The 12,258-nt window shown below is 38.3% G+C and overlaps 1 protein-coding gene across 7 annotated transcripts in view; it reads left to right on the top strand.

Annotated features, from left to right (window-relative positions):
* Window positions 1-12,258, top strand: part of KHDRBS2 (KH RNA binding domain containing, signal transduction associated 2) — a 382,051-nt gene that overhangs the window by 323,731 nt on the left and 46,062 nt on the right. For all 7 annotated transcript variants that reach the window (XR_008449307.1, XR_008449306.1, XR_008449303.1 and 4 more), the window contains exon 8: window positions 5,320-5,378. Coding sequence is in view for 1 of the 7 variants with exons in the window: in XM_054063510.1 (XP_053919485.1) it covers window positions 5,320-5,378 (59 nt within the window). In the remaining 6 variants the exon portion in view is untranslated. The remainder of the gene's footprint in view (window positions 1-5,319; window positions 5,379-12,258) is intronic.

Genomic DNA, 12,258 nt, shown 5'->3' with positions numbered 1-12,258 from the left:
GACAGTTGTATAAAATACTGCATCTCACCTCTAGGAATATTTGTGAATTGTCCTGGGTATTAGCTTGACTCAAGAATCTGCTATCTGAAGCTAACCCAGACTGGGATACAACTATAAGGAGTGTTAAAGTTTCATTTATCCGTATCTGACTAAAGTATTGATGCAGACTGCAAGCTGACAAAGGTTGGGAATCACTCCTCAAGGGGTGCCAAACATGAAACATAATATTGGTTCTTGAGTTATTTTTATTTCTTCAAAGGCTAATGTGGAACTTGCTTCACTGGCATCAGCTAAATCTCTAGTTTAGACCAATTAAAGTGTTTCAGAAAATAAGCTTGATTATTGTCTAATGACTGAGTTATAATTTCAGGATTGATCAAAAGCCTCTTTTCTAAATTTACTATCTCCTTCCCAAAGATTTCCTAATAATAGATTAATGTAATATTTTAGAATATACTCTACCAGTTAAAAAGTTAAAACGTTAAGAAGGGTAAATAAGATACAATAGTATTTTTACAGAAAAAAAATCTGTTAAATCTAGCTCAACAGGTCTTCATCAAACCCTCTCATTTTTTTAGGATCTTTCAGGCTAGACTACAGAACACACTTCACCTATACAGCTTAATATGTTAGCAATGTTTATTGCAAGTAAATGAATCCTTTCTTATACCTTTCAGCTTTGGCTTTAGTGGGCCCATTGTATGTTTGCAATAACATTTTGTGCTCCAGAATAAAAGAATAAAGAGTTAGATGCATCTCGAGTTAGATGCATCTGTCAGCATGCAAAATCAATGAACAAAAAGAGAGAAAGGAATTGAAAAACAAGGAAAAAAAAACCAAGAAAACCTATGGGGGTACAGGAAGTACTCAAGTTCTTCAGTTCTTATATTGCAGAAGCTGTAAGAGCAGCCAGGGAACCAGATGGTAATGATGCTAACCCCGGGTTCTTGCCAGCAGCCTCCTGCAGGTGCAGGGAGAGATTGCTCAAAGGCTAATGCAGTCTATTCATTAATGCTGTGATTTCCTGTACCTATTGCCATTGATCTCCGAGTGGTGAACATCACCTTTTTCTTAAGACAAGAGTCGGGGGGTTGTGGCTTCAATCTTAAAAGCTATTTTGTTTGCAGTTTTCTGTTTAAAACCAGCTTAAAGCATCATTCTCCACAGCCTTTTGGATAACAAGCTGTGTGATTTCCCGTAGGTGTTGACACAATCAAACTGGGATTTGGCTTTGCTTAGCTAATGTCAGTTTGAAAAAATCCCAGTTAATGAGAGGTTAAAAGCTCTGTTGGATTTTAAGGTTGCTATCTAGATACAGAGTCTCTGTATTTGAGGTTTTCTTGCATAATAGGAGCACCACACAGTTCAGGTTTGAAGGCACCTCAGGGGGCCTTTATCTCTCAAATAAGGAACGTCTTTTGTGGGTTGTTGGTTTTTTTTTTGAACTGATCTGGCTTTATCTGCATGAAAAGAAGACATCACAGGTTTATAGAAACTTTGATCACAAATCTTTAAAAGTAACGGGTTCAAAAGCACCAACCAGAAACAGATGTTAAGTTAAAAATAAGCATAAATAGATTATGATTATAAAGATTAATAGGATATGTATTATTAATCTTTTTGCCCATGAACACAAATTAGGACAGAATCATACATATTAGGTGCAAAAAAATCATCTAGACAGAGAAAAATTACATCAGAGCTTTTCACATTGCAAGCCATTAGAGATATAAAAATAATTAAACTACATGTAAGATTCATAGTCCCACATACATCAATTCTTCCAAAATGGTATATGTAGGTTACCAAAGTCTAAATCACAGCACATCAAGGCCTCTGTGTTTCAGAAATCTGGTGTTATAGTGCAATGCTTTGAAAACTTACAAGTACGAGCTGAGTTGTTGTTAATGAGTTAATCTTATCTGCTTTATAAAATGTATTGCATCCTGCTTTCAGGTGGGTACATGTACTTAAGTAAATTACACTTCAAGTTGCTTGAAAGTAATGAATGCTAATGACAGATAATGGTGTCTTGTTTCCAATTAGCACTGCCAAGAGAGCCTGAGGTTTCTAGAGCTCATGATCACTGTATTTTCCAGGAACTGAGAACTTTAAAATTACATAAATAAGTTGTATTTATGCTGAATGCATTTGCTGATTGTTTCCTTCCACAGATGCCCAAAATGCGAATGAATTACATCTCTCAGTAGTTCAGTAATTAAAAAAAAGTTATGTATGTAAAACCATATTCTATCACCCATTTTTTATATAAACATCATTCATTGTTCATTTTGCTAAAAAAAAAAAGAGGGAAATATTTACAAATAAATGCATGTAATTGATTATAGGCAATATTCAGAAAGGTTTAAAATAAAAAAGTCTAATGGGTAAGCAGTTTGGCTCAAAATGTGAGTTTAAATCAAGTATTTCATACTAAGAAATAAATTTTCTTCACTTAGGTGTTGTTCAAAGTGGTTTTTAATATGAGTTGGAAAGGAAATTGAAATACAATTTTGACTCAAAACTGAAAAATATGTATTATTCAGGGAAATAAAGTTGGAGAACTTAGATCACAGGCATGTACTGAAGTATGAATTATGTGTTTTCAGAAATGTATTAAGTATTGTGCTCACGGATATCAAATGTGCACTAATAAATCACTTCCTTTCTACAGTTGTAATACAGCTTGTTTCTTATTTTAATGGTTTGTGTATTACCTTTGTATTCTGTTTATAATGTATTTCAGTTTGGAATGATCACTGTGCAGGATTTTTATCTCATATCCTTATGGCCTGTATGATTATGTGGTTTTTTCCTAATAAAAACATACAACAACAATAACGTAGCCATGAATTTTTACCTTCTCTTGCAAGTCTTGTATTTTGCTGGATGTTACATTGATGGTAATAACTCAAGGACCTACTCAGTGACCACTGAAAGCAGGATTGCTGTTGATAACTTATTGGCCTTTGGATTGAGTCCCAAATGCACTCCTTTTAAAGCTGACCTTTAGATGCAGTTGCTTTGTTTTCTAAAAATATGTCAGGAAGAAATATTAGCATCGTATCCACTGACAGAAGATGAGAGTTCTGGAGTTCCTTCTGTAACTCCACTCACTAGTTCAACACCCTCCTTTACCTGGAAAAGCAGGCGGTGTGCCAAAACGCTGCTGGTTAAATTGCGTTACATGAGATTTTTCGTGCTGTTCTTTGCCAAATCTGGGTGATGTGTCTGTTCTGAACATTTCAAGTAATTTCTTAAGTCTAAATCATGAGCTCCGTTGATATAACTAGATACCTGATTTAACCCTGATGCCGCCAGTGCTTTACTTCACTTTACATATTCCTGCAGTTTTATATAACTGTCTGCTAGAAGCATTGCAAAATAGTACAGAATGCCTAGTATGTTCAACAAATAAAAGATATATTCTTCCTATTTGTTTCTTGTACCAATTCAATAGGATGCTGTGTAATTTAGATCATTAATTTTCAAGCAACTGGATGGTTCCATTATCCTAGAAGGTAATGCTCAACAGTAATTATGTCCTATAGAGCTCAAATGCCATTGGGAAAAATTTTTAAGGATATTAACTTCATTTTCATTCATGTCACTCGTATGCCTACTTACTGTAACTGCTTCAGCAAATGAATTTCATCTGTCTGAGATGCTGACGTCAGTGTACTATCCACTTGCATGAATGACTTCTGGCTAAATTACTAAATTAATGCACAACAATTATAGTTGCATTTTCATTTCCAAAAAAAAAAAAAAACTCAGATATTTGTAGCTGAAAACTGGCTATGAGAGCTGTGCCTAACCAATCAGGGGATGGCATGTCCCGGATCAAAACAGCTTGAGTGTCAGTTATCAGATACACACAATCGGTGCTCTCAACTGAGATACAGCACATGAATTATTCCCAGAAATTATTCCAAGATTAGTTATGACTAGCTATTAAGTTTGAGAAATTAAAAATCTGATTACAATCAGTTTGTGAACAGAGAAGTCAAAATAAGTTTAAGAAAATAATTGTTATAGATTGCTTGTTTATCTCTATTACATTTCTGACATATTTTTACTTACACTCCACTGTCAATCAAGCTTCTCTTTCAGGTGTAAACATATATTTTTAAAACAATAACCCAGTATGGAAAATTGTCTGAGCAATAATGTTATAAATAGTGAGATATTGAGCTCGTTGCCTGCTTCTGTTCATTTTGCAAGAGTGACTCTCACACAATGTCTAAGAAAGGAAGAAACAAAATTGATAACAATAAAAGATTAACAAAAGGGAAGGTGTTGTTAACAGAAGAAAAATGCAAACAGAATTAAAATTATATCATAGAATCCATGAGGTTTGTAATTTTTTTCTGGGCAGGGACTCATTCTTGTTTTATCTGCCTATCACCTGATAACAGCAGTACCCTCATCCTGAATTTCATATGAGGTACCAAATACACAGTGCAAATGGTCAATAAGAATAGCAGTCAAGGAAAAGTGTGAATTACTCCATTTCACTACATCTTAGAGGGTGAATTTTCTGGGCGTCCACTCCAGGTAGTACCTGGAGTTTGCTGACTATCAGAGTGTAACTGTGATCTGAAATAGCATGTTAATAGAACCATACATGACCCTCATTAGTTAACAAAAAAGCAGTAAAAAAGTGAGTTTAAGACTCTTAAGTTTGATTTTCCCCTCCTTAGCCCTCACTACTTTCAATATGCTTTTTGTTGGTACTGCATAAAACTTTCTAATAACTGCATAAGGACGAAGGCTGTGAGGGACCAGGTTTCTCTTCGCAAGCAGCGGAAACTGTTTCTTTTTCAGGAGCAAAGCTGAAAAACTGTTTGTGATCTTTGTAGAGATAAGTAGTTTACAGGTTTTATGCAGTACCATACAACGAACTTTGGAGAAAACAGACTGCTGAGTTTGATGCTGCATAAATGTTTGGAATTACAGATAAATGAGATTAGCTCCTCTTTTGGCAGTTTAACAGCAGTGAATATTAAAGTGGATGGTCTTTTTTCAGACTTTATTGTCGCAACTAGAATTTATGTTGGTGTTTGTCACATTTCCTGGGTATACATATTTAGGATCAATTTTGGTTTGTGCTTAGTAGATAAGAAATGTGATGTATAATAGCTGTTATCGTCGCTGATACATTTTTCTTGTTTTTTAAAAAAAACTCACTATTTTGAAACTAGCTGGACTATGCTATCATGTAAAAGTATTAAAATATATTTCTTCTTTTGTTCGCTATTTTTGTTTTGAGTTGGTTGCCTATGATAATAGTGACACGGCTATCTGAATCTGTTACAGTGTGCCTGAATATTATGACTACGGTCACGGAACAAGCGAAGAAGCTTATGACAGCTACGGTAAGGTCTATTCTATAGAAGTGTGAAATCAAAAGAATAATATCTATAACTGACAACTCAAAAATTCCTTCCGTATACTTTTCATTCTTTCTCTGCTTTTACAAAGACCAAGCAGAATGGATTTGTGTAACTTTAGGATGTGGTTTGAATTAATGGAGTGGAACCAGAAATTTGGACAGATCCGTTTTGATCAGAATTACAGAGCCAATTAATCACAGTCATAGATCAGCTTTAACAGCAGCACTGAAGTTTCTGATTACTGCCTGAATGTATTTCTCAGTGATAAGTTTCAGTCTGCTCAACGTGCCACCTGCTACTGTCATATACATTACTTCAACCAGAAAGTTTTATATTTCAAAATATAGACTTGATGAAAGCAGAAGGAGACAGTGCTGTTCACAATGGAAGCCCCCAATGCCACAAGAGGTGAAGGAGCATCTCATGCTACATGAGGCTGAATGAGTAGAAGGGGTGCCGTGCTTTTTTCCACCTCCCCACCTAGTCTGAGTCTGAGCTGGAATAGTATCATAGAATCACTAAGTTGGAAAAGACCTTCAAGATCATCAAGTCCAACCATACCTGTCCACTACTAAATCATATCCCTAAGCACTTCATCTACCTGTCTTTTAAATACTTCCAGAGATGGTGACTCAGCCACCGCCCTGGGCAGCCTCTGCCAGTGCCCGAGAACCCTTAGGGTGAAGAAAATTTTCCTACTGTCCAATCTGAACCTCCCCTGGCACAGTTTGAAGCCATTCTCTCACATCCTATCACCTATCACTTGGGCAAAGAGACCAACACCAACCTCTCTACAGCCTTCTTTCAGGTACTTGCAGACAGACTCCCCTCAGCCTCCTCTTCACTAGGCTAAGCAACCCTGGTTCTATGAGCAGTCTCTCTTACGGCTTGTTCTCCAGCCATTTCATCAGCTTCATTGTTCTTCTCTTGACACAGTCCCGCACGCCAATGTCTTTCTTATAGTGAGGGGGCCAAAACTGAACACACCATTCGAGGTGCAGCCTCACCAGTGCTTAGTGCAGGGGCAGAATCATTTCCCTGCTCCTGCTGGCCACAGTGTTTCTGATGCAGGCCAGGATGCTGTTGGCCTTCTTGACCTGGCTCATATTCAGCTGCTGTCAACCAACATCCCTAGGTCCTTCTCCTCCATGCAGCCTTCTAACCAGACTTCTCCTGGTCTGTAGCACTGCATAGGGTTGTTGTGCCCCAAGTGCAGGACCCGGCATTTGGCCTTGTTGAACCTCATGCCATTGGTCTCGGCCCAGCGGTCTAGCCTGTTCAGATCCCTTTGCAGAGCCTCCCTACCCTCCAGCAGATCCACGCTTCCACCCAGCTTAGTGTCATCTGCAAACTTGCTGAGGGTGCACTCAATGCCTTCATCCAGGTCATTGGTAAAGACATTGAATGGGACTGGACCCAGCACTGAGTCCTTCGGGACACCACTTGTTACCAACATCCAAATGGAGTTAACTCCATTCACCTCCACTCTTTGGGCCCAGCCATCAAACCATTCTTTTACCCAGCAGAGCGTGTGCCTCTCCAGGCCAGTGTCAGCCAGTTTCTCAAGCAGAATACTGTGAAGAACAGCATCAAAGTCTTTACTGAAGTCCAAGAACACTATATCCACAGCCTTTCCCTCATCTATTAAGTGGGTCACCTTGTCATAGAAAGTGATCAGGTTAGTGTGGCAGGACCTGCCTTTCATAAACCCATGCTGACTGGGTCTGCTCACCTGGTTGTCTTGCATGTGATATGTGACATCACTCAAGATGACCTGCTCCATGATCGTCCCCGGCATGGATGTCAGACTGACAGGACTGTAGTTCCCCAGATCCTCCCTCTGGCCCTTTTTGTAAATGGGTGTAACATTTGCAAGGAACGCATTAAGTACCTCATCCTTATCCTCATCCTTTGTCCCTCCAGCACCCAGTAAAGGATGGAGATTCTCTTTGTCTCTCTTTTTGTCGCTGATAAATTTGTAGGAAGTTTTTTTATTATGTTTCACAGAATTGGCCAATCTAAGTTCTAATTGGGCTTTAGCCCTTCTGATTTTCTCTCGACGTGATCTCTCTTGATCCCTCACGAGATGCCTGCCCCTTCTTCCAAACCTTCTTTCCTCCTTTTTCTGATATCCACCCAGATCTCCCTGCTCAGCCAAGCTGGTTTTCTTCCCTGCCAGCTCATTTTCTGGCACACAGGGATGGCCTGTTCTCGTGCCACCAGGGTTTCCTCCTTAAAGAGCGTCTGGTCCTTTCCCCTTAAGGACTGTCTCCCATGGAGCTTTATCAACCACCTTTCTAAACAGTCCAAAGTCTGCCCTCTGGTAGTCCAGAGGAACTGAAATAGTTTCACTTCACAGGAACAGAGGACCTAGGAGGAAGTTTTCTAGTGACCAAGGAAGGAAGTTTTCTAGTATTTCTAGTGAATAGTTCCACTTCTAGTGAATAGTTCCACAGGAACAGAGGACCTAGGAGGAAAAAAATATTACTCCAATGTATGCAGCCCGTTTTCTGGGTGTGTTCTTTGATATTAGTAATGTATTCAATAACTAATTTGAGTCTACTCCATCTGTTCCTATCAATATTTTTCAATAAGTTTTGCCATGAGTTGTCACAGTGAATCTCGTTCTGTCATTTTGCCTGAACTAATAGAGCAAAGTTGACTATTGTCAGCTTGAAGACTAACCCTAGTATGTTCAGCAGAGATGTCATACTTGATTTACTACTGCTAGTAAAGTATTGTAAATTTATATGGTAACTTCCAAAGCACTGGGTGAAAATGAGAGCTGCTGGAAATGACACTACAAGTAAAAGTTCTGGTGAGGGGTTACGTATGGATTGCTGCTTGAAAGAAATCATTTTATTCCTACAGCTGTGAAGCAAAGGTCACTGTAATGCAAACTTGCAGTTCCCTTTGTATTTGTACAGAAATCACGAGACATTATTGAGATGTCAAAATGATTGCGTTGCATAGTCAGGAATAATTTTTGCATAATCAGTACTCATAATACATTTGGATAATACAATGTGCAGTCAAGCACATTTTCAGTACTAAACAAGTAGTAATAACAACTCATCCATATGAATGTGTGTGGTTCAGTTACCCCTTGTTTTGTTTCCTTTTTGTATGTGCTTTAATACCTGCACTGAAAGACCTTTCCTCACTTCTACAGATCCCTTCTCCACCTCTCCTCCCAAATGCATTGCTGAGGTTTTAAGCAATGCAGAAAAGAAAATCTGAGCTCAGCAGTAAGAATTACCCACTCCTTCACTTTTAACTAAACTTCCACATGCTGAATCTCATCTCTGTGTTTGGGCAAGCCATTTAAAACAATGTCACTCTTCCTCCAATCCCTCATTTGTAAAACTAGAATATTACTTGTTTTCCCAGCAGGGGTTTTAAATGGACTAATTAGCTAAGGCTTACAAAGTGTTCAGAGAGTGGGATCATGGCTAAATTTATGCTCTGCATGAAGCTATGTTGGGGTTTTTTTTTACATTCAGCAGCTGAAACAAACTCAAAATGCCTGGGTTCGCTCTGCTAGACTCATCTTAAAATACACAGTTGATAACTGTGGACTCGCTTTTTTGCTTAAACTGTTTTCTGCGCCGGTATTTGAATACAAAGTTTTTGAATAGTTTTACCGGTAACCTGTAATATACCTTAAAATGTAACAATATTCAGAACTGCGATTTTTCTACTTTCTGAGATCAGACACATTTCTATCTGAGCATTTGTGCTCCTGTAGATTCACTTACTTTAGCAGATTAGTAAGCTTGCTAGTTTTGTGCCCTGGAAACCTGTGTGTGAGATTCCTTCATGCCAAAGTCATCTCCATTCATCTGAGAAGGTAATCTGAGTACATGGAGCTAAAGAATATAAACTTAACTTTCTAATTCCCTGAATTCTTGGCACATATACTGGTGTTCTCTACCTGACTTTTTCAATGCATCCCACCCAGCCATTCACACTCATCCTCATGTAACTTTAATTCTCTGCTCCCAGAACTGTTCCCAGTTCTCTGCTTCTTATCCAGGAGATTGTTAGTCTTCTGAATCTATCCCACTGTATAAAATCAACTGTCCCTTAATACTGCACCATCCTGCAAAAATCAAGCCTACTTTCATCCCAGTTCAGTTTCATACCTTGTTTTACCTTCCACAACAAGACTATATTCCTCCTTTACCATCCTTTCTGGCATAGCTTTGTAGTTCAGAATTCCCCCAAACTCTGAATGACGCATTCAAAAACGTTACATGAATATATAACTGGTGTCTTCTTGTCGTGTCTTGGAGGTTTTGTGTAATGACTTATCATTTCATTCTTGTGCCTCCCAATAACAGTATCTGAATTACAAAAATTGACTAGATTGGCATTTCTTTATTTTCTCCTGTGCATCCTCTTGCTTCCAACTTAGGGAGGATAGTTCTCAGTCCTGAGAAGGTTTTCTTTTCTTCTTTTTCATTAAGTAGATTCACCCAAATAACAATGCTACTTCATACCTATCCATTTTCCTTAAGGTATAATATAAAGCTCTCTGTAGTTTGCTAAGTTTTATACAGTACCATAACACTCCCATATGAACTGTCTGCTATGACTTTTCTTTCTCTCTTGGCTCCTGAGAAGCAGCAGGTGGATTTTGTCTCATGGTTTCCTCCACGCTCCTTTTAAAAGACCTTGTGGAGAGCTCTGACCAGGGACGCTTTTCTCATAAATTCCTTAGGTTTACACATTTATGGAACCTTCACAGTAGTGTTGCAAAACTCACAGTGATGCTTCAGAGCAGAGCCCATCTGAACACCATGTCATTTTCAGGAAGTCCTTCTGTCTTGAGTAGATTGAACTACTAAGCAAGAAAGGGCCTGTCACTTAACTGAAGCTGGGCACGATGAATTCTTACACGCTATTTATCTCTGTATAATCCACAACTTGAGTTAAAGGTCTTGACTCCTTGTTCAATTTTTTATGTGAAGGGTCCTGAGAATTTGATCCCCTGCAATTCCAACCAAGGAACCTTCCAAGACAATAGCAGAGTCAGTTGAGAGGGGCATATGTAAAATCCCACTATTTCCCATGACTTAGGGATGTTCCATGAATGAAAATTTCTAGCACAGAAACCTCTCATGAAGTTAGACAGTAAACTCTCTTGCAATTTGATACCCTTGCCACCCTGTTTCCCTCAGAAGGATCAAAGTAGAGACACTTCAAAGCATTCCCTGGAGCAGCCCTTGGGCACCTGGAAATACTCTACTAAGGCATTATGAAATTCCTACAAATTTTCAATAGGATCAGGATTATCCTCAGCTACTGCTAGAGGATTTTTAAGATCACTGTTTTAGGCTGAGAAACATATATTTTTGGACATATGCCTGAAAATCTTTGTAGGGACATAGCCCTTATAGGCATTCTTGTGTGAGTGACAAAGAAATGTCTTTCACAGGCACTTTTAAAGGCTGGTCACCTAAAGTACTGTATAATTATCAAAAAGGTCAAGCATCCTCATCTCTGATCACATTCAGTAAGTATTTATGATACTTATGTGACCAAAGGTCTTGATACCTGCAGACATGAGTTTAAATCTAGAAGTCTAAACTAAGATGACAGTGTGATTTTAATTTGATGGTGATGCTTATATTTTAACACCGGATTAGTTTATGAACAAAAAGTTTATATATGTGGCTCTTACTATAGTTTAATAATTTTGTATTTTCCCTTCTAGCACTGTTGTCATTTGAGGAGTTATCTAGGGAAAACATGAATTCAATGATTTGTCTTATAAATCAATTAGGATAAAACATATAACTGAAAACTGGGTAAGAGCCTTTCCTGTGCATATGTAATGTCATGCCTAGGTCTGAGAAAGCACCTTCACTAGACAGGACCACTGTAAAAGACAAGCCATTTGTAAACCCTTCACGTTCTCATTTCTTTCTCTTTACCTTTTTTTTAGAGGAACCAGCATTCTCAATACAAGTGTTGTGCTGTTAGGCTACTCTAGAAAGATAACAGAGATAGTATGACTTTCTAGTGGGGTGCGTGAAATACCTTATAAGCTATATTCTGTCTCGCCGTTGTTTCATCTGAATCTTTTTTTCTGCATTGAGGCAGAACAGTCAAGGTTTTCTTTATCAATTACCGTTTCTGTCTTAGTTTTTCCAAAAACTGTGGAATCTAGCAGACAAGCTCTGCCAGTTCCTGCTGCAGAAGGCTGGAGAGGCTTCTGCCTCTGCTTCCAAAGTTTGAAACTGCCATAGCAAGGATGGAGGAAAGTGAGACTGTGCCCGTTGTTAGATGCTATTTGTCATAGCCTGGTGCATATACTGCCTTGTGTATTACCTAAACATGATGATGACTTATGTTTTTATGCCAGGTCATGAACTGCAGTATCTGAGAGGTCAGTACACATGGACTTCTGTTGCTATTACTGAAAAAAAAAAGCAGAAACTGTAGGTAGAGTGTGAAAGGAGAGAGTTAAAGTCTATAACCTCCTAAATCACCACAATGAAGTTAGGATAACACCGTCTGCTAAAGGCGCTAGGCAAGAGTTAGGAAGGTTAATCTGTAACTTGTCTACTATACAAAAACAGAATTCCATTCACATTCCTGCTGATGTTCAGGAAAAGCATCCAAGACTGTTTATTGCGTGTGCTGCCATTGCAGTTAGGAGACATTATTTAAATGTGTTCTGTCTTCACCAGAAATTTTCAAATGTTCGCACCTTATCCCATTAACACATTTTGTAGTGCATATTCTACTCCAGTTTAGTGCTCAGTTGTAAACAACTGGTATTTGGATTTAGAATAATTCTATCTTTAATTAAAAATGGAAAATGTAACTGTTTGGTATAATTCCTTTTAATGTA

The sequence above is a fragment of the Cuculus canorus genome, chromosome 3 (assembly GCF_017976375.1).
Source record: "Cuculus canorus isolate bCucCan1 chromosome 3, bCucCan1.pri, whole genome shotgun sequence".
Lineage (NCBI taxonomy): Eukaryota > Metazoa > Chordata > Aves > Cuculiformes > Cuculidae > Cuculus > Cuculus canorus.
The sequence above is the reverse complement of the archived record's forward strand: the minus strand, read 5'-3'. Positions and strand labels throughout refer to the sequence as shown.